Source organism: Callorhinus ursinus, unplaced genomic scaffold (assembly GCF_003265705.2).
Source record: "Callorhinus ursinus isolate GAN/ISIS: 27379988/994484 unplaced genomic scaffold, GSC_fseal_2.0 scaffold7, whole genome shotgun sequence".
NCBI classification, from domain to species: domain Eukaryota; kingdom Metazoa; phylum Chordata; class Mammalia; order Carnivora; family Otariidae; genus Callorhinus; species Callorhinus ursinus.
The window spans coordinates 65,977,622-66,005,208 of record NW_027397069.1 but is presented as its reverse complement, the minus strand read 5'-3'; the positions used below and the strand labels follow the sequence as shown (position 1 = coordinate 66,005,208).

Sequence of the window (27,587 nt, the reverse complement as noted above, 5' to 3'; positions counted from 1 at the left end):
CCAAAAGACAAAAGTCAGTTTCATCCTCAGTGATGCAAATGGTAATACTGCACAGAAGCTTAGTATGAATTCACAATTCCACAGGAATCTGAAAGTTACCAAGGCAATTTTCCCTTTTAGGATCATAAAGACTACAGACTTAAGCTTTTTTCTCTTTCCATATAATACACAAAATTTCTAAACATCCTTAAAAAAGAAAATATAAATAGTCTCAGTATGTTATGTAGAATCACATACTATGGCAAAAATATTTTATTCATTGAAGGCCTACGCCAATGCAATGTTATCTAGTCCAAGTCCATATTAATGGAACTCTTCTCATTCGGGTAACATTCTCCATTCTGATGTGGAGGCTCAGCACCAAAATTTTCTTTGCCTTCTAAATCTTCTTCCTTTTTATCAATATTTGGGCCATTTGGAGTTCTTTCCAGCTTGGGTGATTCAATTTTTGGCTTAGGTTGTGTTACGACGGGTTCACAAGTGTTATTCAACTCCTAAGCAAGGGAAACAAAACTGGTAATCAGGTCAACTCCAAACCACCCAGTCATTTTCAATTACTTACCTAACACACCACCTGAACTGTTTATTTTTCTATCAACTCCAATAACACATATCTCGAGGAATTCAATTTCCTCATGACACTTGCCCAAAACGATGACTTGAAGCCCAATCAAAAAAGAGCAGTGAATATTCTTCTATGATGAGTCAGGAACTTAAAAAAGTCCTCACATCTTACTACCTCATTTAATCCTCACAACAATATTAAAAAGGTAGAAATTATGATCCCCACCTAGGAAAGAGGAAAGATGGTTCAGAGAGGTTGGTTAACTTAACCTCAAGATCAGGAAAACTAGTGAGCGAAGAACTGGGATTCAAGATTATAGCCCCCTGACTTCAAAGGCTCACAATTCTCGGGCACCTGGGTGACTCGGTTGGTTGAGCTTCCAGTTCTTGCCTTCTTTGGCTCAGGTCACGATCTCAGGGTCCTGGGACTGACCCCCACACTGGGCTCCGCACCTTGGAGTCTGCTTGGGATGCTCTCTCCCCCTCTTCTTCTGCCCCTCCCCCCCCCCCTACTCTCTCTCCAAAAAAAAAAAAAAATTAAAAAAAAAAAAAAAAAAAAAAGGCTCACGGTTCTTTAACCTTCATTGTGCTTCAACATTCTTCCAGAGGGAAAACATTCTTTGGTTTTCGTCTCAACTTTCTTCAAAGCCTCACAGCACTCAGCAAGGCCTTCCTTGATAAAATACCAATCTGGGCCCTTCTCCAGTGCCCAGAATCCCCTAACCCTTTTGATGACTACTTTATTTCTGCCCGCAGCACCTGACCCCATCTGATACACTTCCTCTCCTCTCTGTTTGCTGTCAAGCCTTCCTCAAACCAGCAGGTGACTACCACAGGGACAGTGACTTTGTACACTCAGAGTTTAACCTGAGAACAATGGCTGCCACGTGGTAGGGACTCAACAAATGTATTCGCTGAACTGAATGAATAATGAAGAAATGGAAATTTAAGAGAAACATATAAGGTCTTCTGTGTTTTGTAGTATCAGTAATGAACTAAGAAATCTGGCCTCAATCAGGATGAGGTAGAAGATTGATCAAAGAAAGCTATGTTTAAGGTTCACAGGATTGCAACTTGAGTCCCTAAGAAAACACAGCAGCAAACATCAGACAGTAATACTTACCTTTATTTTTGCTTTAATTTCCTGAGCACGTACAACTGGATCTTGATCAAGACTCTTCTTAGCCTGAGCATTCATGATATTATTCATCCACTCCATCACTTCATTAACAGATTTCTCAACCTTTTTCATCTCAGACTCATCAATATGATTATATTTCTCATCCTGAATGGAAAAAGGCACGGTCATTCCATAGACTTAAGTAAGTGTTTAACAGTGGGGCGCCTGGGTGGCTCAGTCGGTGAAGCAACTGCCTTTGGCTCAGGTCATGATCTCAGGGTCCTGGGATCGAGCCCCACTTCAGGCTCCCTGCTCAGTGGGGAGCCTGCTTCTCCCTCCCCCCCTGCCCTACCCCCACTCATGCTCACTCTCAAATAAAGTCTTAAAAAAAAAAAAAGTATTTAACAGTAACCTCTAACCTGCCTGAATTTTCCATGAAATTCAAATCTATCTGTGGTCTCAAATACCAAAAACAAATTTCTCATTTAAGATGTGTTCACAGTGAAGGTTCCTCAACTTGGTATCAGCTTATTAAAATCTAGGGTAACTTCCTCGCAACATACAAACAGACTTACGTTATTTCTGAAGTCTGCAGCTATCTTGGCATAGTGCTGCAGTCCCTGTCCCAGTTCTTCAAACATTTTTGGTCGTTCCTCAGCTTCTTGAAACCGAACTTTAACTGGAGTGCCAATTTTCTAAAACAAGACATAATAAATTAACATTTGTCTAACTGCATTTCGAAAGTTTGTAGTCTAAAACACATGTACCACTTTCTAGGGGGAGAGAAGGACCTACCATTAATTCTTCCAACTTGTCAACATATGCTTGTTTAGCTTGGTCCTCTCCTTCTTCATAGAGCCAGTTTTCAGTCTCCGTGAGCAGTCTCAAAAAATTCTGGTGATCCTGTATATGAAACAAGAGAAACTATCAGGGGCAATTTTACTTTAAAAGTTTTCACAACAAAACAGAGTCATCCTCAGAAGTGTTAAACACTAAGTCACCAATCTTATTTCTAGGAAGGCACTCTGATTAGCTGGATTCTCTTTACTGTAAAGTATCAAGGAATAATGAACACTAGTAGATTTTACATGAGAGATGAACAGTAATTCTTTGGCTTCTCTTTTACATGTGGACACGTGAGAAGTTTTGGTAAACCACTTACTGCCGTAACAATAATGTATCTCAGAAGTCCAGTTTTGAACAATCTATACACTGAAATGGGGTTACGGAAGAGCAATTATCTTTCCACTCTCCAAAGCAATTAGGTCTTCATGAAGTAACTTTCTATTCACTCCCACAACTATCAAAGGGAAATAGACAAGTTGACAATTCAATCACTGAACCTGAAATAAGCCATTCTGAACCAGTTCCCATAATGTATTTCTAGTCTAGCCTTAGGAGGTCTACCCTCCTTAGGTTATCTCTCCTTCAGAATCCCACCCATAAGAAATCCAGGACATGTCAGGGCAGAGCCAAAAACTAATGCTTATTACAAGGTAGTCCAGGGATCTTAGAACTAAAATAGACCCCTAAGTTTCAATTCTTTTAAGTTCAGAATTAATCCCGAAACCATCCCAGATTTGTATCTAGCCAATTGTTTTCTAAGCCCCATTTTCACAGTTGTGCTTCTGGGATTTACTCAGAGCCACACTGACTTTGGGAGCTTAGAAAAGGGCTAAGGGGAATAACGTACCCGATAAACTCTGGAATGACTGGATGAACAAGTCTTAGGGGATACAACAATGACCATGAGCAACCAAGGGAACCAGAGTCATAACAAAACAACAAAAAAAACAAAAAGTCCGAGGTCTTTAAAACCAAGGACTTCTCTTATTTATCTTTCTAGCCCCCATACCTTTAGTGTCATAGACTCTAAATAAATGTTTGATAGGTTCTTTCTTCTGGATGGTAAAAACTAAAAAGTCATTGGGACAAGTTAGAATAAAACTGCACATTACTAATGAGCCTCTTTCCAGGACTCTGTTTATATAATTCCTATTTCAAGTTTTCTTCCTTTTTTTTAAGATTTTATTTATTTATTTGACAGAGACAGTGAGAGAGGGAACACAAGCAGGGGAAGTGGGAGAGGGAGAAGCAGGCTTCCCGCTGAGCAGGGAGCCCGATGGAGGGCTCAATCCCAGGACCCTGGGATCATGACCTGAGCTGAAGGCAGACGCTTAATGACTGAGCCACCCAGGCGCCCCTCAAGTTTTCTGTTTTCAAAAAGCTCGTTACATAATCTAGTAGAGACTTAAATGTCAAATTTGATATGAAACACTTTATGAGATTATCTGAATAAAAACAGAGCTCTACACATACCTGCTCACATATAAATTTTTCATATGGGCCACACAGCTTGTCCCTGAATTCATACACATATTCCTCCACTGCATTTTTAGCATCGTTTCTTTCCTTTTCCAATTTATCCTGCATGATCATCTTACCCTGTCAGATAACAGAAAAGATTAATTTCAGTCTTGGTCTTCTATTACTTGTAACTAAATGTCAACTAGACCCTAGTGTTAAAATCAACAATTATACAAAAAAAAAAAAAAATTAGTGTTAACAGTTCTAATTTATACGTCATAAAGCTTATAACAAATCTTACAAAGCTCTTCATTTACTACACTTATCTCATATTGGGATTAATATTGGCCAATATATAATCATCATAGGATGCTGCAACCGTATTTGAAATCGAGGGCTTTAGGTAAACTTATTTATCCACTTACTTATGAAATATTAATGAGATATAATTTATTATTAAATTTCAAAACACAATGTTGCCATCTCAATAAAACAAAAACAATAAAACCGAATCTCAAATTTTTTCACATATTCTAGACTACAAAGAAGCACTATATATTTTAACAGGAATATTTAGTGTTGCCTGAGACACCAACTGTATTGTGCCCTGTGCTAGGATATAGTGGCATCTAATTTCTTCCAAGACCTTGGGCAATCAATTATATACCAAGCAGAATGATCTAGGGTATAGATCTCTTTCATAAGGATAGAAAAATGTAAACAAAACTTGTTAAAAAAAATTAAACTGAAGATTCATCCTAGTCCTAAAACTGTATAAAATGTGGGGTATGGGAAAGAAGTACAGCTATTTCTCTATCAGAGGTATGGGTAACAGGGCCAACCAACTAAATACATTCCAGGATGGAAAATAATTACCTGAAGTACTTACCTCTGTTTCAATATACATGTTAAGAAGGTCTTTCCCTAATTGCCAGACCAAGTTGGCTTCAATAGGCAGCTCAACATTCACCACCTTTATTTTGGGCTTTTTGGCTTCTGGAGGCTGGTCAACTTTCTTTTCATTTGCCTTAGGAAGGGGTAAAAAAAGAAATGGAAAAATTCCTAAACAATTCTTGAAAACAACAACAAAATCTCCCTACCATACTTACTAAAAACAAAATCCCTAAAATCCTAAATTGGAGGAGTGAAGATCATCTAATTTTCCCACCCACTCATTTTAAACCGGGCTGCAATTACAACTTGAACATGTCATATTTTCTCTCAAGAATTCACCAGAATATTTTTCTCTTTGCATATTAAACTTAAATTCAATCCTTCCTGCTAAAACTCTTCTTCATAGGTCTTTTAATTTTTAAGCCCTGTAAGCAATATCTAGGACTCCAAAAAAAGTCAAAACTATTATTAAATTACCACATCTTTAAATAACAGTCTAGAATCTAACAGTAACTAAAATACACTGTGACCAATGCTAAACACATTAGGATCTCTTTCTATTCCTCCTCTATACGTGAGTCCCTCTAGCCCACTATTATACCTGCTTCAGTTACAATTAGCACTATACTGATGAGTGCCTTTTAAAGTTTCCTACTGAATTTGGGGATTATGTATATACACACATACGTACATGTATGTATATATGCAGATAAATATCCTTACTCCTACTATCTGCCTTTGAGTCATACCCCTTTTCAAAGCAAACATAAGGTAAAAAGAGACAAAAGAACCTTAAAATAGAAAATGAAATGACACAGCAAATGCTAACAGCTTACTGCAGGTTTTTCAAAATACGTAAATACAGGGCTAAAGAAGTAAGTATCTCCTATGGCCTTTAATTTTCCAAGACTTTTCCATGTATTTCCATTTCTACAGGTTCCTATTAGCTGAGACGACAAAGAACACAATTTAGGAAACTCAGCTGTAGAACAGATTAGAAAATAACCAAGGGAATAAAACATATACCCTGACCGGCTGGGATGGTCAGATAGGAAGGACTAGCCCATCGGTACAATGAGCACCGCCACTGGGTAATTCTGGGAAGTTAAAAGGTTGTTAGAAATCCAGGCACTTCACAGAAAAACTGGGACTTGAAAAAGGTTCAGTGGCTTGCCTAAAATGACAAAGACAGAGATGGGACTAGAACTCATGCTTCCCAGACTTCTAGTTCAGGATTCCTAAAAGTCAAGATGTCTCAGAAGTGTAGCCAGCTGTCTCACCAGCAAGGATCTAGTCAATCAGCCTGCAGTCCCCATGTCTTCTTCACTCTAGCACACACGAGAACCCCCCATTATACTGTGCATGCTCTTGGGGCACAGACCACAAGGAAAATGAATTAGAGGACACCCACACCTCGCAAAACACAGGAATACAACAGATATTTGGGAAACAAATCGATGACAGTACACGTGTGACAGTTAAAGTCAGAATAAGACTCTGACGGTACAACATCAAACCAACTACTGACTAAATCGATATATCACAAAATGGCACTCGACAAGGGATGGATGAAGAACCCTCCAAAGGGGTGTGTGAGAATGTTCCAAAGGGCTTGACGCTAGCAGTCCCACCTACAATGAAGAACATGAGATGGTGCTCAATATCATGTTCCAGACAGGCACTGAGACTAACAGCACGAGCCTGTTAATACTCAACACTAAGTGAGGGGAGGGGCGGGACATTAAGGAGCTGTTGTCGCAAAGAAAGCCATGCTGCTCCACCATGATCATCACAGAACTCTTTTAAGAGGAGAAAAAGGCAGCTTTCAGAGTCAGGAACTAAAGCTCATATTAGGATCCCCACAGGACTGGAAACTTTTACCACCAAGTGGAAAATGTATTTTGGCCAAAGAACAATTCTGCAATTCATCTAAAGCTAAGAAAAAACCAAACCACTAATGAAAGGTTAATAACTTACATGCAATGTGTACAAAGAGTGAAGTTCTGAAAAGCACAGAATGATCTACGGTAACAATGTAAACTTCCCAATATCTATCTGACCATGAATTTTAAAGGTTTGATTAGAAGCTGTCATTTTTCAAGGGACAAAGCACAAATATTTAATTAAGCTTCCAATACATATTGTGGAAGCATGGCAAAGAAAAATGACTTTGAAGTACAATCTGATTATTAGCAGACCATCATAATTAACTTAATTTTGATAGGTGATTTGAGAGGAGAGAAAGTTTTACTAAACTCCTATAGCCCATGTATTTATCATCAGACTAATTCAAGTGAAAACTCATCACACAGCACTGGGATGTATCTATTTCTGCCCCTCACATTAGCAGACACCTCCGGCACTACAGAAGACAAGAAATGCCATGCATTTGCCTCTTGTTGCTTGGAGTAGCAGTTAATCAAGAGAAGCTTTTATGTCTAAAGCAGGATATTCAATTCTCTTAGTTGAGCTTGAGTACCTCTAATTTTAATTGAAAAACACAAAAAACTAAAAGAAAAACCCTATACAGAATAAGATAACTTGGTGCTTGCTCTTGAAACTGCAGATTTAATGATATCATTAATGATCACATGTTGCAACATTGTCTAAAGGAATGAACTAGAAGAGTCACTCACTTTGTCAGCATCTGGGATTTTGTTTTCTTCTGAGGTAAGTTCAGGTGAAGGGGGAGACTGTGAGGTTTGTTGACCATCAGTTTGTACCTGGGGCTGTGTTCCAGCTTCACTGTTGTCTTGCTGGATATTTTTCTGAAATGAAAGCCCAGGCACAAAGGATGTAGAAAGCAGGTGTACTTATATAAATTTAAAAGGTTATAGGGCACCAAAGACAGTACACTCCATTTTTGAAATCTTAATAGGTGGGGGAGAAAAGATAATGGATAAAAGCAAAATAAACACAAAATATTTGAAAACTCCTTACAAATCTTAAACCTGTAAGAAATTCTTTCAATGAAAGCAGTTAATATTGTTAAATAACCAAGCAGTAGGCATTTTGATTGATGTGATGACAATCAAGAACTCTCCTTTAAGAAATTTTGATCTAGCCTTGTACAGCTATTAACTCTCAAAAGCACAAGAAATAGGTTTAGTCCAGGCCTCTCTCCCAGAAACAAGATTCCAAAACTTAAATTCACCAGTAGCCATCAGCATCTCAACATATCACCATTTCAATGACCTGAACAATTGCATAAAAAAGCCAACTCTCAGTCAGCCGTTCAGGGATTCATCATTTCAGCTTACAGATACCCAAGACTCCTGTCCCCACCTCCTTTTTGTGATCCAGCTATTTCCACCTCAGAAGACAGCAGGATAAAGAATATATGCTACATGTTAGTAGACCTCTCCATCCCCGATAATTCAGTGCTTGCGCTAGTCTTTTTCCATCTTTGGGAGAAGCCTGAAACATTCTAATTTAACTGCTTTCTGTCCACCCTGAAGTCTCTCAAATTTTTCTTTCAGAGCTTCAAGATTCTAAGGCAGACACAGAAGTATTCAGAAACAAGGCACTCATGATGTAACAGATCCAAAAGGTACTAAGAGACTGATAAAACAGGCATTAGAATAATGGTGTCCGTAGCCAAGTGGAAAAGTATACAGCACTGGTCATTTAACACATTATTTTGAAATTTTTAAAAATGATAACAAAGCTAAGGCTCAGATATTAATATTCCTTAAATGTTCTAGGAATAATAGTGATAACAGTTGTCTGACCACAGGATACCACACTTTCTCACATCTTGACTAAAACACTGTTCACTCGCCTCTTCATTTAAGCTATTTCTGCTTATTATCCAGAAGTAAACTGTAACAGCTAATCTATTTTAAAGTTTCTTAAAATTCTTCTGCACTCATGCTAATTGGAAGAACATGAACACAGTAACAACTTTCTTTCTGTACTCCATGCAGATACTTCTTTTCCTTCCCTCCCATAATATAACAAATCATGTAAATAAAAGCAAGTTAAGTCCTGAAATACCCAAGCCAATTTTGCAGTAATTTAAGAATCAGCTTTAATAGTTGGTATATGTTCCAAATTAATATTTTTAAGTCTTTTTCTTTTTTTCTTAATCATCAGTCAAAACTGCCTTCTCAATATGTGGTCAATGCCTTTAAAAAAAACAATTTATTATTTTGTAATAAGTTATTACACTCTTACTATTTTGTAACGTGCCAGTTCAAATTAACTGTATAGAATTTAAGCATAATTCACCAAATTCTGGGCCATATGTTATCATCATCTAGCAACTGCTATCACCATTCCCCAAAATTCTAAATAAAATTAAGAAAACCGTGTTTGAACCCTTCCCTACCCTACTCTTTTCCGATAGAGTTAACTATATATTCCAACTCAAAGGCTTGTTATTCACACACTTACATCAGTGTCCGAGTTTTCTGCTGGTCTCTGATTTGGACACTCCATGTCTGCTTCAACAGAAGACCCTTCATTCTCCTCAGCGGGGATTTTCTCCACCATAGATGCTGTAGAGATGGTGAAAATGCCATGCGTATTGACTCGCACTTTGACTTTCACTCTAGATTTTTCTCCATCTTTCTGGGCAGAAACATTCTGAACTATGAAACGGCCTAGAACAAAAAGAAATTGACAATTTTTGAAGTGAATCTAAATGTCTGTAAAGAAGACAAAGACCAAGAAATATAGCTTCACAGTATTGCTGTTCCCAAATCTTCCCATTTTCTCTACTAACTGAATTAAGACATATACTATTGACATAAAATAAACTTAGTTGTATGGTATTACTTCAATACTTGGAATTAGTCTTAATATGCTGTAAAACCTTCAAAGGCAAAGCACTCTTGTGATTGTTTTTATTTAGCACAGATACTGTAAGATAAGACGACAAGTCCCTGCCTCCTCCTACCCTATTTCTCCAGATGGGTAAGCACAAACTAGACATGAAAATCTGTTAGCAAGTATAAGGCAGAGTTCTCAAATGATACCAAGAACCAGATGCATTTTAATCCTACAGGGTCTTTAGGGAATAGTGTTTTTCTGACTGAATAATCAAAACATTTTCCTAGGTCTTAAATAGGAGAGGTTTTGATAAAACCTTTTACCAAAGCCTGAAATTATTATGCAAAATACAGCAGTCCCAGAGCATTACTGAGTAGGAGTTAAGAGTATGGACTCTGACCCAGTCTCTGGGCTTGAATCCTGGCCGTGTAACCTACTGCAAGTTATTTCAGCTATCTATGCTTCTGTGGACTGAGTTGGTGTTTACAATGAGCATGTAAAACTGCAGTACCAAGTGCTATGTGTTAGCTATATCATCTCCACTAACAGCCTTCTTATTCCAGAGGCCACTAAACCAAAATTAAGTATTTTGAATCTAGTATGTGTAAAGCACTATATGGGATTTGACATTTTTATATTTAAGGTGCTGTTTACACAAACACAGAAAGTTACAGATTTAATTACCAGGTCAGTGAAAGATGTTGGAGTAGATGTTCAATAATTATCAAATCACTGGAGCTCAGGAAATGATTACTGTAAGACCCATTTAAAGAAACAGCATTTACTGTGGGGTATCCGAGATGAGTTAGAGGACGGAGAGAGATGTAAGTTCGTTCTTTAAGTATGTGCGAGCTTTTCAGTTTTGGTGATAACATATGGATTTGATGTCATACTAAAAAGCTTGGATTTTATCCTTTGCACAATGGGGATTTAACGCATAGAATCCAACCTATTAAAATTTCACTCTCTATTCAACAATTTCTCAAGCTAATTTCCTAGCAATAAATTCGTAAAAACTGTTTAAAACAAAACAAAACTACAACAAAAAAAACCTCTTCTGTGTCAAACATTTTTAGTCTTAAGTGGTAAGAAAGAAAACACAAATGGTCAGGTTAGACTTCTTCAAACAACTTCATTATGAAAAGGTGTGGGGCAACAGTGAGTCCTGAACAGATCTTGTAATATTGGCAAACTTTACCCTCAGCCTGGGAAAGACACAAGGCCACTCAGGAAGAGATCTGTAGGTCTCCCATAAATTTCCAGTTAGTAAGAGTAAAAACAGATGGATAGTGCCAAACCTCTCAAGGAAAAACGTACCAAAAAAGATGTACTTTTAAAAGAGATTACAATGTACGGTGATTAACATAATAAAATAAAAAGTAAAAAAAAAAAGAGAGAGAGATTACAATAGAAAGGTACATTTGAGAAGCTACTGCAATGGTTTCTAAGCCAGGTTTTAAATTAGAAGTAACATTCCATATAGAAGAAAGGTTAACATTAAAAACAGGTGGTAATCCTTTAAGTAGAGACTGTATCAGCAGAGAAAAAAGACTGACATGTTCCTAAACACAAATAACGTGGACATAGCAGCACTAAGCAAGTCATTCCATCTCTACACGCCAATTTATTCATCAATAAAAGGAAGAGATTTCTTCATCACCATTATTATAAATTGACAGTGTCTTTACATGGAATTATGTTCTACTCAACGTCACTGAGAAGAAAAATTTTTACTTTGGTACACTAAGTCTTTAAAAGCGTAAACCCACAAAATTAATTGCTTACCTATTTTTGCTTCTGGATATGGAACTCCTTGAGGATCAGAATAGAAAGCTTCTAGCTCAAAAGGTCCCCTTCTCAAGAAAGTGAGAACTTTGGAGAAAGGAGCAGCATGGTTTCGACTAAATACTTCGTGGACCCTAGAGGAAAGGAAAAGGCATTCAGTATTCCAAGCACTTAAGCTTACTATGCTACACAAAATGCAATAAATGCTCTGAAATCTCCACCAATTCTATCTCACCATTTATTAACACCAAAATGAGAGAAGTATTTCGAAAGGTTTGATTGTTCAAAGATCCCAATTAATCAGACCCTCAAATGTAAAAGTCATTTAATTTTTTCATCTTTATATTAAAATAGTTATCTGAATAAAGTTATCTTCTGCTACATACCCTTCAGTATCTTCTGAATCATGGTTCCACACCAGAGATATTGGAAAAGGGACTGCATCTGTGATGGAAAATTCTCTAACTTTAAATGCCGGGGAAAGAATTGCACACTTTAAAAGAAAAAAAGAAAGGATTATCATAAGATCATGAATAACTGCACTCACCTTTTAATATAAAACTCAATTCAAATTGGATGGTAAGTTTAAATTCAAAATCAAAATTGCTTATAGTATACGTCTTCTTAAGTACAAAGGATTTAACATCTAAATACTATGCCAATCGCTAAATATAGACCGATAATACAATGAATCTTAGGACAACAATTGTTGACTAGTAACAAGTTTCATAGGAGCTTAGGAAAAAAAAATACCGGCCCTGCCAGAAATGCCCTGATAGCAATTTCAATTACAAGCTGTATCACTTTTGAATCTGTGTATATATCCACACACAGCTCTGTCCACATCACCTTTCAAATGTCTAAGAAACTGAAAAAGGATAAAACCCAAAATGTTCCTATTTTCAGGTAATTTTATGAAGGAAGCAGTGGTAAATTCAAATTTGAGGTGGAAAACACCCAACCAACAAGTAGATTTAGACTAGTCACATAAAACTGACTAAATACACGACTAAACTAAAGGTCAATCTCTGATTAGCACAGGATCCTTCAAAAGAGAGGCCAAGGGCGCCTGGGTGGCTCAGTTGGTTAAGCGACTGCCTTCGGCTCAGGTCGTGATCCTGGAGTCCCTGGATCGAGTCCCGCATCGGGCTCCCTGCTCAGTGGGGAGTCTGCCTCTCCCTCTGACCCTCTCATGCTCTCTCTCTCTCATTCTCTCTCTCAAATAAATAAAAATCTTTAAAAAAAAAAAAAAGAGAGAGGCCAAAATAAGCTCTACCTCTCTAACAAAATGATCAACTTCCAATGTTTTGGGGAATTAGAGACTTAGTTAAGGAGGTACACTCCATTATCAAGGAAAAAGCAAAACTAAAAACCCCATGATGCATCATATGGATACAATGGATTATCAGCCATAATGAGCACATATTCTTCCTTTTTAGAGTATTAAGTATAGTCCAGGGCACCTGGGTGGCTCAGTTGGTTAAGCGACTGCCTTCGGCTCAGGTCATGATCCCGGAGTCCTGGGATCGAGTCCCACATCAGGCTCCCCCTGCTCTATGGGGAGACTGCTTCTCCCTCTCCCTCTGCCTGCCACTCCCCGTCTGCTTGTGCTCTCTGTCAAATAAATAAATAAAATCTTAAAAAAAAAAAAGTATTAAATATAGTCCTTCTAAAAATCTTTGTGTACAGAAACTCTTGCTGTTTTGTATTAAAAATAATTGTGCTAACTAGATTAAAATTTAAGCACAGATACCTTGAAACTTTAGTTAAAACTACTTGGTGACTATAATATTATCCTAAGTATAAAGATTAATTCTCTTATCAATAACTTCTAGTTTTGGTGCTTTCGCGTTGCCAAACTTAAGCCTCTGAGTGGCCTTCTTACTCGATGAGCAAGTTACAATCCATTTGGAGGAGGAAGAAGAGCTATTTTCTAAAACCACTTGTTAATACTGTCAGCCCTGCAAATTTTCCCTCAAATCATTTCCTCATTACACCACACTGCCGTTCTAATTCCCCTCTAAGTGCTTTGGAATTACTAATTCGTGCTTCACTGTTGTTTCCTGTGTCCCCTCAGAATCATGCCTGCTCCTGATCTGCGGTTTAAAAACATCAGCTGCAAATTTCCTTTCATCAAAAATTTCCTGGATGCTCCAGATCTGAAGATCCTTGTTTCCCCAGAGCCTTCTGGATGTGTTTGGAAGTGAACTCCCTTGTGATAGCTAATTAGACACAGGGCTTTGCTTACTATATAACCCCACCACAATGAAATACGGCAGAAATGGTTTAAGGAACGAGCACCAAGAGAAAGAAGGGCTGAGAAAACAGTACCTGTAGTGCACATCCTCTAGCTACTGCTTCATCTGCGTTGAGGGTTGTGCTAACATCCTTTCCAAAGAATCTGGCAATTTTTTCTTTCACGGCTGGAATTCGCGTAGTGCCTCCAACTATTTCCACAGCACTCACATCTTCAACTCTGAGCTGAGTTTGTTCCATCAGAGAGTGTAGGGGAACTTCTATCTTTTGCAGGAGGTCAGCACAGAGTTCTTCAAATTGTGCCCTTGCCAAGTAAGAGGAACACTATAAATCTCTAGAAACATTATCTTAAAGCCAATATCCTGCCTGTTTTTTTTTTTAAATAATATTAATCCAATGAATTTCTTTTTCCTTCGACAACCTCGATTCCACATGGGCCAAGTTTAACTGTACTGTAATCTGTAACTTTTAAAAAATATATAAATATACAAAACAGGTGCAGAAAAGAAATGGGGGAGAAAGTTCTACTGGCATTACTGGGGGGAAAAATCACTTTTAAATTAAGATTGCTGTTTTAGGGGCACCTGGGGGGCTCAGTCGTTAAGCATCTGCCTTTGGCTCAGGTCATGATCCCAGAGTCCTGGGATCGAGCCCTGCATCAGGTTCCCTGCTCTGCAGGAGGCCTGCTTCTCCCTCTCCTACTCCCCCTGCTTGTGTTCCCTCTCTCACTGTGTCTCTCTCTGTCAAATAAATAAAATCTTTTAATTAAAAAAAAAAAAAAAAAGACTGCTCTTTTCTTCCTAAAAGTGTTTTTGTGAAACCATTATTCAATTACTGGCCTAGAAAGACTAAGAGATGATAAATACCAAAAAAACTCCATCATGAGGGCACTTAGCAAAGATCTTTTTAAAAAAACCTCTTCGCATGGGCCGCCTGGGTGGCTCAGTTGGTTAAGCATCCAACTCTTGATTTCGGCTCAGGTCATGATCTCAGGATTGTGGGACTGAGCCCCACATCGGGCTCCCTGCAGGGCATGGAGCCTGCTGAAGATTCTCTCTCCCACTCTGCCCCTACCCCCACTCTCAAATAAATAAAAGACAACCTCTTTGCAGAAGTGATCCTAGTTTCTAATGGTGTGAACAGTCCTAGTGTGTAGCATATAATCTTGAAATGTGGGCCAAGACTCTCAACACCACAGCTAAACTGACATCTGGGTTATAGTTTCATCAGCAAGAAATTTCTTCTATTTAATCTAGCAGAATTCAAGACGCACCTGTTCATCTTTCCCGAAACATCTTTGTCATTCATAAAGCACTCGATATTCAGTGGTAGGTCTGTGCTGTTAGAGCTCATTAGCTTTTTCAACTTTTCACACTCTTGATACAGACGAAGAAGTGCTCGTATTTTGGATTTTGCATCCAACTTGTACTTAGTTTTAAATTCTGCACAAAAATATTCCACTAACTTTTCATCAAAGTTTTTTCCTCCTAAGAAAGGATCAAAGGCTGTTCCCAGTATCTAATTGAGTTAAAACAAATAATCTGGTTATTTTCATCATATTTTTAACTAAAACCTTAAATACTGCTACTCAAACAACTAAAGACATCAAGACTTCTACTTAAAATACTACATGAAATCCAAGTTAAGAGAAATGTTACTACCAAAGCCAAACGAAATGCTAAATTTCTGATTTACTTTTAATGATTACACAGAAGATAATCTTAAAAAGCTGCTCTTTCTTAAGCAAGAATACTTAGGAGTATGCTAAGATAATTACATCATTATTATGGAGAGCAACCTTGGGAATAATTCCTTATTAATATCGTTACCCAAAACTCTTCATTGCCAAGAAGCAAAGTTGCTTAAAGTAATGACAAATACAACACTATTAATAGGTTTTGGTCATTGAGTTCCAGTTTATGACTTTACCTTCAATTTTCCCTTGTTAAAGGCACAGGCAGAGACTTGAAAGGCTGAGTGTCCCATATCAACAAAAACCACAATCCGAGGTTTCTCATCCAGGCCTGGAAGATCCTGCTTATAAATTCCGTAATTCAAAGCCACTACAAAAAAATAATTGTTTTAATTCTTTGGTTCACATTTTCTTAGGAATTTCATCATTACCAAAATAATTATACATGCAGGAAACTGGACTATATCAAACACTTAAAGGTGAACACGTTCCTTTTATACCTGACTTCGAACTAATTTCCATGGCATCAATAACTTTTTCCCTTTCTGATTTTAGAACAATGCTCTATCACTTTTCAATGTATGAAGAGATGTGACAGAGAAAATGTACAAGGTGCGAATACGATGAAATGTAACCACAAACAGTAGCAGGCTCATCACACAATACTTACATTTGAACCACAACCTGCCAGGAGACTGCTTATCCAAAAAAATTAAGAATTTAATATACAACTACAGCAACTGCAGTTCCTACCAATTTCTTCTTAGGTCCAAGGCAAATAACTGATCTACCTTAAAGAGACTGTTAGCCTTTTCTGAACTTTGGAACCACTGTATTTCTAAATACATATACCCTAAGAACACATCTTTATCAATACTTTAGGAGTTTTAAAACACGTATTAGATTTGGAAGACATATATGCATCAGATATAAAACACGTGTATATTAGATATACACTGGAAAAAAGTCTTACTTGCTTTGTCTGAATACACTAAATTGTAACTGACCTTTTGTTCACCTGTAATCATAAAAAACTAGTAAAGGCTCTAGGAGGAAGGAACAGTGATTGTTTTGTTTACCACTATATCTGTATCTACACAAGGCCTAGCAAATGATACAGTTTAAGTCAATATTTGATAGAAGATGAATGATCAATGACTAACTGCATGTATTCAGGAAATGTAGAAGGGAAAAACTTTTAATCAATGCTTAATAGTCAGGGCAGTTGTGAAACCCCAAATCTTAAGGTTTTGAGAAAACTTAACTATTAAAACTACGTAAGGAAATAAAAAACCAAAACCAACACACATAACTCAAAAGATTAAAATATATACATAAAAGAATTTAATGAAAACAGAATCATAAACCTGACAAAGTGCCAATTTCTCATTAGACATAAGCATCTGAAAAGTTAGAATTCTTTAATTTCAAATCTAACCCTTACTTTTTATACTAGGCTATGTTTCTACAAGTACATGAAAAAGTGTTCGGTTATGATACCTGATGTGTCTTAACTCTAGTTTTGATAGTATATTCACTTCTACATGAAGACAGTTTTTTTTTCCTTACCAGCTGTCATGTCATTCATAAGTCGCAGGCAGTTTAAGCCAACTATTTGTGCAGCATCTAATACAGATCGCCTCTCAGCATCTGTGAAGAAAGAGGGGACCTAGCAACAAGAAAGGAAAGAATTTTAACTTGTCTAGAATATACACATACAAATTCCTCACAACCACTTGTAATGAATTAACAACAGTTCAAATAAATAGGTGCCTAGTGAAGTCATAAACATAAATAGAACTTTAGACTTAATGTCTAGCAAGTTCCTTAACTTTCAGAATAACTATTTTAAAAAAAATTGCCCCAAAATTTAATCTTTACTGTAACCAAATTTTAATCCAAAATAAAAATCAGGAGTATTCACTAAGATACAATGACAATTACTTCTATCTAACAGAAAGCTTTATGCGTATGAATACTATTTCTAAGCCAGTCTTAGATTTCTGACAGCTGGAGATCACGTTAAGTCAACACTTAATGTTCAATTATAATTGCACTACAGATAAATACTTCAGGAACTTAAAGATAATACAGAGCTAATTCTAGCATATGCCACTGCCCTATAGTTTTGCTATTCATTGCATTTAAGCGTTAATAGATGATGGGGGACCTTCTAATTCTGTAGACCTGTTAAGATTACAAAAACATTTTTAGGCAATGCCTGTTGATATTCTTAAAAGAAAGAAAAGCAAAAACAAGCTCAAGGGATGGGATGAAGTCTCTTATGGTGCTGACTTATGCTTCCAGCTAGGTTAATTCTTTTTATCGCTTTCTAGGACATCACTTTAACTAGGACACTCTTCAGGAGGAGCATCTAACAATACAGCCATAGAATCACTTAACTAGAAAGTACTGAAGAGAAAACTTAGTACAGCGGCTTTCATTTTTTCCCCAAAGTATTTGTAGCTGCTTCAGAAAGACAGGCAAGAGCAAAAGTGGGTCTCTGCTCACCTTTCAAATCAGGAACACTGCTTTCACTCAGTTTTCTATATTGCTTATTAAAAAAAAAAAAGGAAGAACCACTGACTTATAACCTAATTCTTTAATTTTACCAGATATTAAGATTTTTTTCCAAGAGACAGCCAGATACTCTTTCAGAACACCTTCTGTCTTGTAAGGGCAATAGGAGAAATTTTAAGCCTCTGCCTCTATTCTTTCATATCCTAGGACACACTGCCATAAAAGCTTCTGAATGGTCTGAGCAGGCCATGCTGCCCATGGTTATAATGCAAAGACCATGAATGATGCAGGTAAGTCCATCACAGACTGTCTTGGTCCAGGGCATTATCACAGATGATCAAAAAGAGACCCTAGACATTTGGGAGAGAATGTCCAGCTGCCTTTTTGGTGTCCAAATAAAAGATGACTTTTGTCCATTTTAAATACTCCTTGATAACCTACCAACTGTCCATAAAAATTTTAAGTTTTGGGGCGCCTGGGTGGCTTAGTCAGTTAAGCATCTGCCTTTGGCTCAGGTCATGATCCCAGGGTCCTGGGATCGAGTCCTGCATCGGGCTCCCTGCTCAGCGGAGAGTCTGCTTCTCCCTCTCCCTCTGCCTCTCTCCCCACTTGTGCTCTATCTCTGTCTCTCAAGTAAATAAATAAAATCTTAAAACATCTTAGGTTTTGTCACTACTGGGAGGTGACATTGTAAACTTCTAATGAACTGGTTCTCAACGGACAGAATTCTGAAACCTTCTCATTAAGTATACAAACTAACAGGATATGGTTAACTGAGTGTATTAGAACATCCCCCCATTCAACCAATCAGTCTCTTTTTCCAAGGAGCCCCACAGGAGATTCTGATTTGCACCTCCAGTCAAGAACCTCTGCAACTTGTGGCTAAAAATACCACTCAAACATACTCTGAAATGCTCCCAAACACTATGCTAATGTAGTCCAGTAGGATTTTGATCTCTAGTAATAGAACAGCTTTCACACATTTAATACTTAAGAGTAGGAAAAAAGGCAAATTAAAATAAAACACACTGCCTTGCTGAATTCTACTTACTGAAATAACACAATCTGTTACTGGTTTCTTGAGGTTGTTTTCAGCAGTTTCCTTTAACTTAGTCAACAGCATGGCTGTTATCTGCTCCACGCTAAAAAGATGTTCTTCATCCATGTACATTACCTATATTGAGAAAAGAAAATGTTTTAAACATTGTAGTACTTAAAGCTACATGCTAACACTAACTTCCAAATATTATTACGTATTCTCTTCCAGAAAACCTTTATTGTTACAGTTGTTAGAAAAGAAAAAAGGAAAGAGTAGGAAAAAAAAGAAGAAAGAACTTTTCTTTAGAGATGAAGAGAAGGAAAAAAGCTAAGGCAGATTTTTCCTCTACCCAGAGTACTAGTCAAAACATTATAGAAAGTAGTGAATTTCCACTCTGAGGAGATGAATCACTGACAAATATTATTTGGTGTAGATCCTAAGACAGGAACGTTTCTGCTAGTTTAAAAACAGATTTCTGGTTGTATTAGACTATTGCTCTCCAAACAACTGCAACTGGGTTGTCATGGCTTTTGTATGATAAAAACAACACAACTGAGGTTTTTTTAACCACCCCTAAAGAAAACCTAAATTTCAATAATTATAAAAAAGTTGAGACAATTTAAGTTATAGCAGTATATATCATTTGAATAATTTTTAGACATTAAAACATACTTACCGTTTATAAGAACTTGACCAAAAAAAAAAAGATCTCATCTAATTAAGGACTTTAAATTAAATGTTTTTTAAGAATTAAGGGTTTTGTTTTTTTTTTTCTGTAGGTGAATTCCATTTCCTACTAAGGACTCTAAGGGTGCTCAGTTATATTACCTTTATTCCAACTCCACCATTTTTCATTGGAACCAAATCATAACTTAAGTTTTCCTTCTCCTTTTGAATGAAGGGGTCACTGAATGCTCGGCCATGAAACCTTTTGAAGTTAGACACTGTATTGTTTGCATGAGTGATTTGCTGCAAAAGAAATTAGAAAAATTTTTTTTCCTAATTGGAACATCTATCAGGCTATTACAATTTTATAGAAAGTTACTTGTACAACTCAAACCATTAAGAACATAAATAACTTTCTCTGCAACCCCGGGAAATACCAGAAGGTAGGCAGTGAGAGGGAACAGAAGGCAATACTGTCATCACAGACTTTTAAAAAGATTTCAAAATCTGCAAGATAAAATCAAAGATGGTCAAACTACCACTAAAGCCCTGAACAAACCAAGAACTGCATCCCTTTATTTCATTCCTTTTACCCCCCACTAAACTTGTAAGTTTTATACCCAATGAATAAATGAATAAGGAGATCTAGAAGCACTACAGGGCAAATTACATTTAAAAAAAAAAGTGGTTACAGTTTAATAAATTGCTAAGTGGTAAACATTTTGTGCCACAAAATACATGGATTGGGACAATAATGGAATGTTAATTATCTATACCAAAAAGCAAAAGAGGCGAGGATAATTCAAGAAGTTTCTAAGTGACCTAATGCTTTCAACTGCATATTTTTGATGAGTAGGCTCTGGATTGAAAAGTCCCACACTCCACAGTATGTTTCACTCACAGAAGTCAGCAATGGGAACTTTATTTAAAATACAGAAATAATTCAAAGACTAAAAACTGAGACTTCTGAAATAATGAAAATCCCAAAACAGTTTACTATTTACTGTTTTCTCTGGTCCACTTCTTTTAAAGGGAGGACTACAAGTTGGCACTACTAGTTTTTCAAACAACACAGAATTGAAGTATGTTTATATACTAAAATTCCCTCTGATTCTGAAACTGACTTGAGGTAGATCTAGTAACCTATAGGCTAGATCTGAGCCTCTACTGACTCTCCTCATATAATATCCAAAAATTCAACAGAATTTTAGGTCTGGAATTATCAGTATTCTAAATGGCCATATTCCGGAAGACAGTTACTTCACTAATGTGTTTCTTTCCTTTTGAGTATGTTATTTTGAGTGTACACAGCTATTTTTCTGTTTTTTTTTCTTCTTTTATCTTGTCTCTCTTCCAACTAGCCTTATTATAGCCTTCCAGGGTTTAGAATTTTGTTTCTGTTTCAGCAATACTGTTTTCTGTATTTGAAAGAACTTTTTCAGTCTCTCTTTAAAAGCCTCTCAGAAGAGATTTCATATTTCATGTTCTTTTACTTTAGTTTTTCCTCCCCAAACCTAAGGGCTCACCAGTTACAACGTGAGGCCCACGTGGGAGGGGCATACATAAATTTTCTAGTCACATTAAGTAACAGGCGAAATTAATTTCAGTAACTTATTTTGAAGCCTAATAGATCCAAAATACTGTCATTTCAACATGTACTCAATATAAAATACTAAGGAGATACTTTATTTCCTTTTAAGACTTCAAAATCTCATGTGTATTTCATACTTACTTCACATTTGTACATTTCAAGTGTATTAACGGCTACCCTAATAAGACAGCACAGGTCTATACAGAAAGTTCTCCCAGTCTTATCTTAATTATTAAATAACCTGAAAATGCTTTTAAATACAGAACTTCTAGAAGGAATCTTTAACTCTTAAACGTGTATAAGAAATTACACATGAAAGAACTTCAAGTGTCTTATTTATAATTTTTAAAAATTAGATAAATTAGAAGGTAGCAAATTACTAAATATTAAGGTTGTAAGATTAGAACACTAAGGTAGATCTTGGGAAAAGAAGAACGGGAAAGAAGGAAAAATAGCCATCTAAGGGCTCATAAAAAATACTCGCATTACACTTCTAAAATTCAAAAATATATAGGCTTAGATATTTCATACTCTTGTATGCCCTTGATATTTTACCTTGAAATTCTCCCCCTTAAAAATGACCAGAATTCTCTTAAAGAACATACCTGATTTTTGGCTGCAACTCCAATTGTTCTGTTTTTTGATCCAAATGATATGACTGATCTAGAAGATATACAAACCACATGTCTCAAAACTGTTAAAAGGCATAGGTGCGGACATCTTTAACTGACAAGAAAATATAAATTGCTTACCCATGGGGGGGTGGGAGGACACCATAACTATAGCACAACTTTGGACTCTAAAGCTTTGGTCAGATACTCAGTGGAAGTCTGCTTAATCTCTACTCTGAGAATCCAATCTAGGTGGCCATTTTACCCAAAAAAGTCTGCTCATGGGTCAGGGGGCATTTTCCAATACCTCAAGTACCAGTATAATTCTCCAGATCCCCAATCATTAGGAAGTGCACATGAACTCTGAAAATACTTTGAATAAAAGGTATCATTAACTTGGCCTTATATACATAATTAACAAAATATATGGTGTAATTCCACTTCTCAGTTAGCAACTCTGTACAAATCTGAGTATCACTGTCATACCCATTGCTGTTCTGATACACCATCGGCCTCTTTAGGATCAAAGGGTTTATATAAACCCAAACAAGTGGGCCTAAGTTAGGTTTTTGGAGCTTAAAAGCACAAGAGAGGGTCTTACATGGAAGACTCTACTTAATGAAGCCAACTAAAAATGACACAGAGCAAGAACCCCAGCAGAACAGAGTTGAGAGAAAGCAGTGAGTAATCAGTTACATTAAGTCAGAAGAGATGAAAAATGACTTCTGTGAGATAGCCTTCTCAGCAACAGAAATGGAATGGCAGCACAGAGCAGAGAGAAACTCAAAATCTTGTCAGGAGGAGGTAAGCAAATTAGGTTTTCAATCAGAGAGCAGGTAGGAGTAATAGTGAGATGAACAAAATGGGAATATGCTTAGGGCATTAAACATCAGGCTAAATCAACTTTAAATTTGCTAGTAAGGAAAACACCCTAAATCTAAATTATCTGGCAGGTGCTAAACAGCATCCTAAAAGCTAGAGGAGTGTTCAAGCAAAGGCTAGAACCTTCCAAAAACACTGTATCATTCTAGGCTCAGAGTAACTATTCACTTGCAGAATGACTTAACTCATTTTCCACACTGAAATTAATACTGGCCAACGCAAATGAGACAAACATCTATTAGATCAAAAGACTAAAGGGAATTCCAAAACTACCATCTGTTTACCCTTTTTAGAGACATATCTGTTGTCTTTATTTCACAGTGGTCAATACAGCCACATGCCCATTTTTTCCTACTCTCATTTGAACAGCTTTTCTTCCTTTTATTGGATCAAAGAGAACAAAGATGTAAACCGTACCTAAGCACGAAAGCCTGACATAGTGTCTTTCTTACTATACTCCAATTACAGAGCCCTCTACACAGCTAAAGAACAGACTAAATTTGCAAATATGTAAAATCATGGAATAAGTATTCCCAAGGCTACTCGTTGTCAAGTATTTGCTTATTTTCTGATTTTCCATTCACTTTAGTAAATGGCCATCCGTACTCAAATTGTGACATACACAGTCATTCTACCTTTGGGCCTTAATGTCTCATTCAACGCTTTTTATCTTGGGTTTAAGGCATTTAAAAAATAAATACCTACATTAATTTTCCCGAGAAGCAATTGTTTTCATTAATGTGCATGCAGGCATGTTTGCATGTATTATCTTCAGAAAATAAGCCCCTCGAAAAAGTTGCTTTAATAAAATGTTACCTTTGCCCACCCTGTGCCGCTGTAGAATATTTAATTCAGTGACAACATTCATCTCCGAGTTCTAGCACAAAACTGTGCAATTCTCATTTTAGCTCCTTTAAATTGTGCAAAATTAATAGAACACGATTTAGGATTCCCCTTGAATAGCTCTCATAAAATGAGCAAAAGAACGTTTACACCTTCACAAATGATCCCAGGCACTAAGGCGGACAGCATTAGTAACCAAAGTGCGCACGAAGAGGTATCTATGAAAGGAGGCATTCTGCGGTCGCTAACAACAGACCGCCCGCTCACTGGACAAGCAGCAGCATACAGGCTCTGGAAGCTTCCAGTTCATTTCGAGATTCACAATGCGGAAGAAAAAGCTCAGCAGCCCGCAACTGCGGTGCGCAAAGATATGCTCCGCGGGAGGCGGACAAGCTGGGGGCGGCACAGGCAGCCAGGAGAAGCCGCGTGGGGAAACGGGGGCGGCCGCGGAAAGAGCGAACTGAGGCCTGCCAAGAAAAGGAACGAAGTCGCGGGCTTATGCGCAGCCCGGCCCCCAGTAAGAAGCCCGCTCCGAAGCGACGACCCTGGGCCACTCCACTCTAGGACTTCTCTTGGCCCCGTGAATCGCCAAGACCCCCTCCCCCCCAATCCTGGCGGCAAGCCCCCACCCCTACTCTTGGGCAAGCGTCCTGCCCTACCCGGCCGCCGGTACCCAGACCCTACGGAGGAGCGTACCGCTCCCCACATCGCCTTCCGATCGGCCCGGCGCTCCGCAGCCAGCGCGCAAGCCCCGGGTCCCCACATTCCCCAGCCCCCGCCGGCTTTCTCTCCTCACTCCACAATCTCTCCTAGCGCCCCCGCAGGCTCCCACTTACGGGGTGCACCGGTCGCTGAACTCGTTGGCGATGGTCTCGATGCCCCCGGCCCGGGCCACCGCAATGTAGCAGCTCTGCGAGCCCACATCCAGCCCCACCACCGACATGGCCGGCTCGCGGTCCGCCTCCGCCTGGGCTCTGGGTCTGGGTCTGCGTCCTCCGGCCCCCCGCCCGCTCCTTCCGCAGCCGCTTCTTGCCCGGCCGCGCGCCGCTCCCGCGGAGTCCGACCGCTCCCCTGTCACTCGGACGGACACACGGACAGTCGGCCTGGCTGGCGCCTCCGGCTTCCTGGGGACAGTGGCAGCTCCCAGACGACTAAGCACGGGGTAAAGAGGCGATCGGTCTCCGCAGGTAGCTCCGCAAGCTCGGGCTGACTGCCTCGATCTGCACCCAGAGCTCACCGGCGCGGCGCTGAACTACCGACCCAGAAGGGGAGGTCCCAATTCCTCAGCCTTATGTATCGCACTGATCAGAACTTTCCAGAATCTGCGGCATTTACTCACCGGCGCCTCCACCGGCCCCTCCACGTGCCACTTCCGCTTCCTTCTTCTCGAGCCTTCTCGAAAGATTCTACCCAATGGGTGGCTGGTCCCTCTGGGGACGGCCGCGGTTGCCATAGTGGCAGAAAAGCCGCTCCGGCGCTATTGGCTCAAGCCAGCGAGGCTGACCCACCTACAGGCTCTTTGCTGTCCTGATAAAACGGACAATGAAGAATGGAAAATCGTAATCTTCACAATTTACTACTGGGTGATGGTATCCGGCCCTGACAGGCTGATCGGGCGGAGACAAACCCCACTTCTTCGGAGACCCTAGACCCCGAGGAGGCCGACCAGCTGTCAACAGAGCATGTCGGGAACCGTAGTCCAGCTGGGAGATGGAGTGCGCCTTGCATGCTGGGATGTGTGGTCCCGGCCGCAGTGCGTGCCGGGACCCGGCTTTGTCTTGGAAGACTCGCGGGGGAGGCTGGGTTCCCTCTAGTGCTTTAGTAGTGGCATTTTGTTTGCTGTTTGTTTTGTGTTCTTTTTATTGTACAGATTACCCCACAACTGGGGAATTACGAAATAGAGGAGGGAATTTCCGTTTAAGCCGCTAATAGGCACAGGGTGTGTGTTAAATGTTCTTGTATTCGTCGGTCGGCAGGATATTCTTTTGTGGAATAAAATGTAAAAGGTTTTTTGTTATTTGTTTTTAAGGCAAGCGTTTTTTAGATGTGGCATAATACAGGAGGCTGTGGTATCACTTGCTGCTTATTTTTGATGTCTTAACTTCAGCGGACCTTGTTCTACCCTGCCTCTCCTAGCCATATTAAGTTTTGCTTCTTTGATCAGAAAACAGCTTTTGTTTCTTTCCCTGAACAGTGATGTTGCTATCAACTTATTTTCAGTAAAGAGACAAATATGAAAAGAAAAAAAGTTGGCACTCTGCTGCTATCATCAGGTCTTTCATACACTTGGGTGTCTTTCAAGTTTTCCTGATAGCTTTCTGCTCACTTTCCCTCAGGCACAGAGAAATACAAGCACAGTTCAAAGATGTGTAACTGGATAAGTTAGGAGTGGTGACCCAAAGATTAAAAAAAAAAAATCTGTCTTCTGAAGAGTATGACAACTCTTAGAAGGTTGTATGAGAGGCATCTCTTGCCTCCATGTTGTTTGCATAACAAAATTTTCTATATTAAAATCCATGGAATCGTAGCATTTTTGAACAGAAATAGATCTTGGAGATTTTTTGGTCTTCTCACATTTTGTATATGAGGAAACTTCTGCAGAAAGGAGAAAGGAACAGTTCTTGGTCTTTAGAAGCAGACAGGTTCAAATCCTGGGCAATACTAAGATATTTTATAGCACAGCTTCTAAGAGTACCAGCCTCCCAGAGTTAGACTTCATGGGCTTTAATTCTGGCTCTAGAGACTCACTAATTTGCCAGCTGTGAGAACTTGAGGTAATTATTAAGCTTTCTTGAATTCTGCCTGATAGGTTGTATATAAGGACTGAAAATGTCTATAAACCACCAAACATATGTCATTATTATGTGATAGCTGTGTAATCTTCTAGTTCTTATCTGGGCCCCGGTTTCCTCATATGTGAAAATGGAGATCATACTATCTCCTTGGGAGTTTGGAAGGATTGCATGTAAATAAAACATCTAATACGGTAGCAGGCACTCAATATATTGTAGCAACAGTAATATTATTCAAGAAAAGCCAGTACCAGAACTTATATCTCAGCTCACACTGCTGTGAATGCTGAGTTGTACATTTTTATAGCCCCCTTTTATTTAACCTTATTTAACATTTTATATCACCTTAATTAATTGTTGAGACAAGTGAATAGGGAATATGAACTGCCACATTTATTTTCTAATTAGATGATGCTACATGTATTATCTAATTAGAATCCTTGTTTTTATTACTTTATCAGATTTTATCATTTTATTTATTACATTTTTAATACATATAATTTCTCACACTATTTGTCATGGTGTAAGAAATTTGAGGATGAAACTAAGAATGATAAACATAATTCCAACACATCATTATTATGTAATTATGGAGTCAAAGGTAAACAAGAAGTTAAGGTGACTTTATCCTAAATCTGCTAGCAGCTATCAGCGCAGTTACTGGGGATTTTTTCCTCATATTTGTCTTGGAGAATGACAGAGTCATCAAAATCAGGAGCAGAAACAGCTCCCAAAGTACAATAAAACAAAAATGCAAAGACAAAAGAAGAAAAGCCCAAACCAGAGTGTCATTCAGAGAGATAATGTGCAGTCAATATAAAAAAGTTGTGATGGGCTTCCTTACAAGGAAGGAAGAGATGGTCAAAACAGTGGATATGTAGGTAGAATAATGAACATGAAAGTGCTCGTGATCTTCAACTTCTGGTGTGAATCAGTATTATTGTGGCCGCCTCTGCATTTAGTACGGTGCCAGGTGCCGGGGGTTACAGAGGTAGGTAAAACTTGTTCTAAATCAAGATGAGTTTTGTATAGCTTCTCTAGAATACCCATGCATCTGAATGCTCAAATATCTGAAATCTCATCCACTTGAGTTTCTTTCAATATTTGCTTTCTAAAGGATTTTTTTCTTTTCATATATTAACTTGAAAATTACTCTTTGGAAGTTAATTAGTTCCGATAAAACCTACTTCGCCTTAATTTTAAGTGCCATTAGAAAGAACGATTACTTAAAAGTAGGAATGCAGGGAAAAA

The 27,587-nt window shown here is 38.3% G+C and overlaps 1 protein-coding gene across 2 annotated transcripts; it reads right to left on the bottom strand.

Moving 5' to 3' along the window:
- Window positions 1-24,795, bottom strand: HSPH1 (heat shock protein family H (Hsp110) member 1). 2 transcript variants are annotated; one of them, XM_025875091.2, is made up of 18 exons: window positions 24,381-24,795; window positions 21,814-21,871; window positions 19,780-19,920; window positions 18,964-19,086; window positions 16,962-17,061; window positions 15,629-15,762; window positions 14,973-15,217; window positions 13,775-14,003; window positions 11,830-11,936; window positions 11,444-11,577; window positions 9,281-9,489; window positions 7,522-7,653; window positions 4,881-5,018; window positions 4,004-4,129; window positions 2,480-2,587; window positions 2,260-2,379; window positions 1,688-1,849; window positions 1-494 (listed from the first exon to the last, which is right to left on the bottom strand). In XM_025875091.2, the coding sequence occupies exons 1-18, from the start codon at window positions 24,485-24,487 to the stop codon at window positions 288-290; spliced, it is 2,580 nt and encodes an 859-aa protein (XP_025730876.1). In that variant the 5' UTR covers window positions 24,488-24,795; the 3' UTR covers window positions 1-287. The 2 variants fall into 2 exon arrangements, with proteins under 2 accessions (XP_025730876.1, XP_025730877.1); XM_025875092.2 differs by lacking the exon at window positions 7,522-7,653 and having other exon boundaries at window positions 24,381-24,618.
- Window positions 24,796-27,587: the final 2,792 nt, after the last annotated feature.

Excerpts from the sequence above, each read along its gene's own strand:
- HSPH1 (XM_025875091.2), bottom strand. The coding sequence starts at position 24,487 with ATGTCGGTGGTGGGGCTGGATGTGGGCTCGCAGAGCTGCTACATTGCG. Across the intron at positions 7,654-9,280 it reads CAGAAAACTCGGACACTGAT|AAAAATATCCAGCAAGACAA; the intron begins GTAAGTGTGTGA and ends CTTTCATTTCAG. Across the intron at positions 2,588-4,003 it reads AAAAATTTATATGTGAGCAG|GATCACCAGAATTTTTTGAG; the intron begins GTATGTGTAGAG and ends TTTCATATACAG.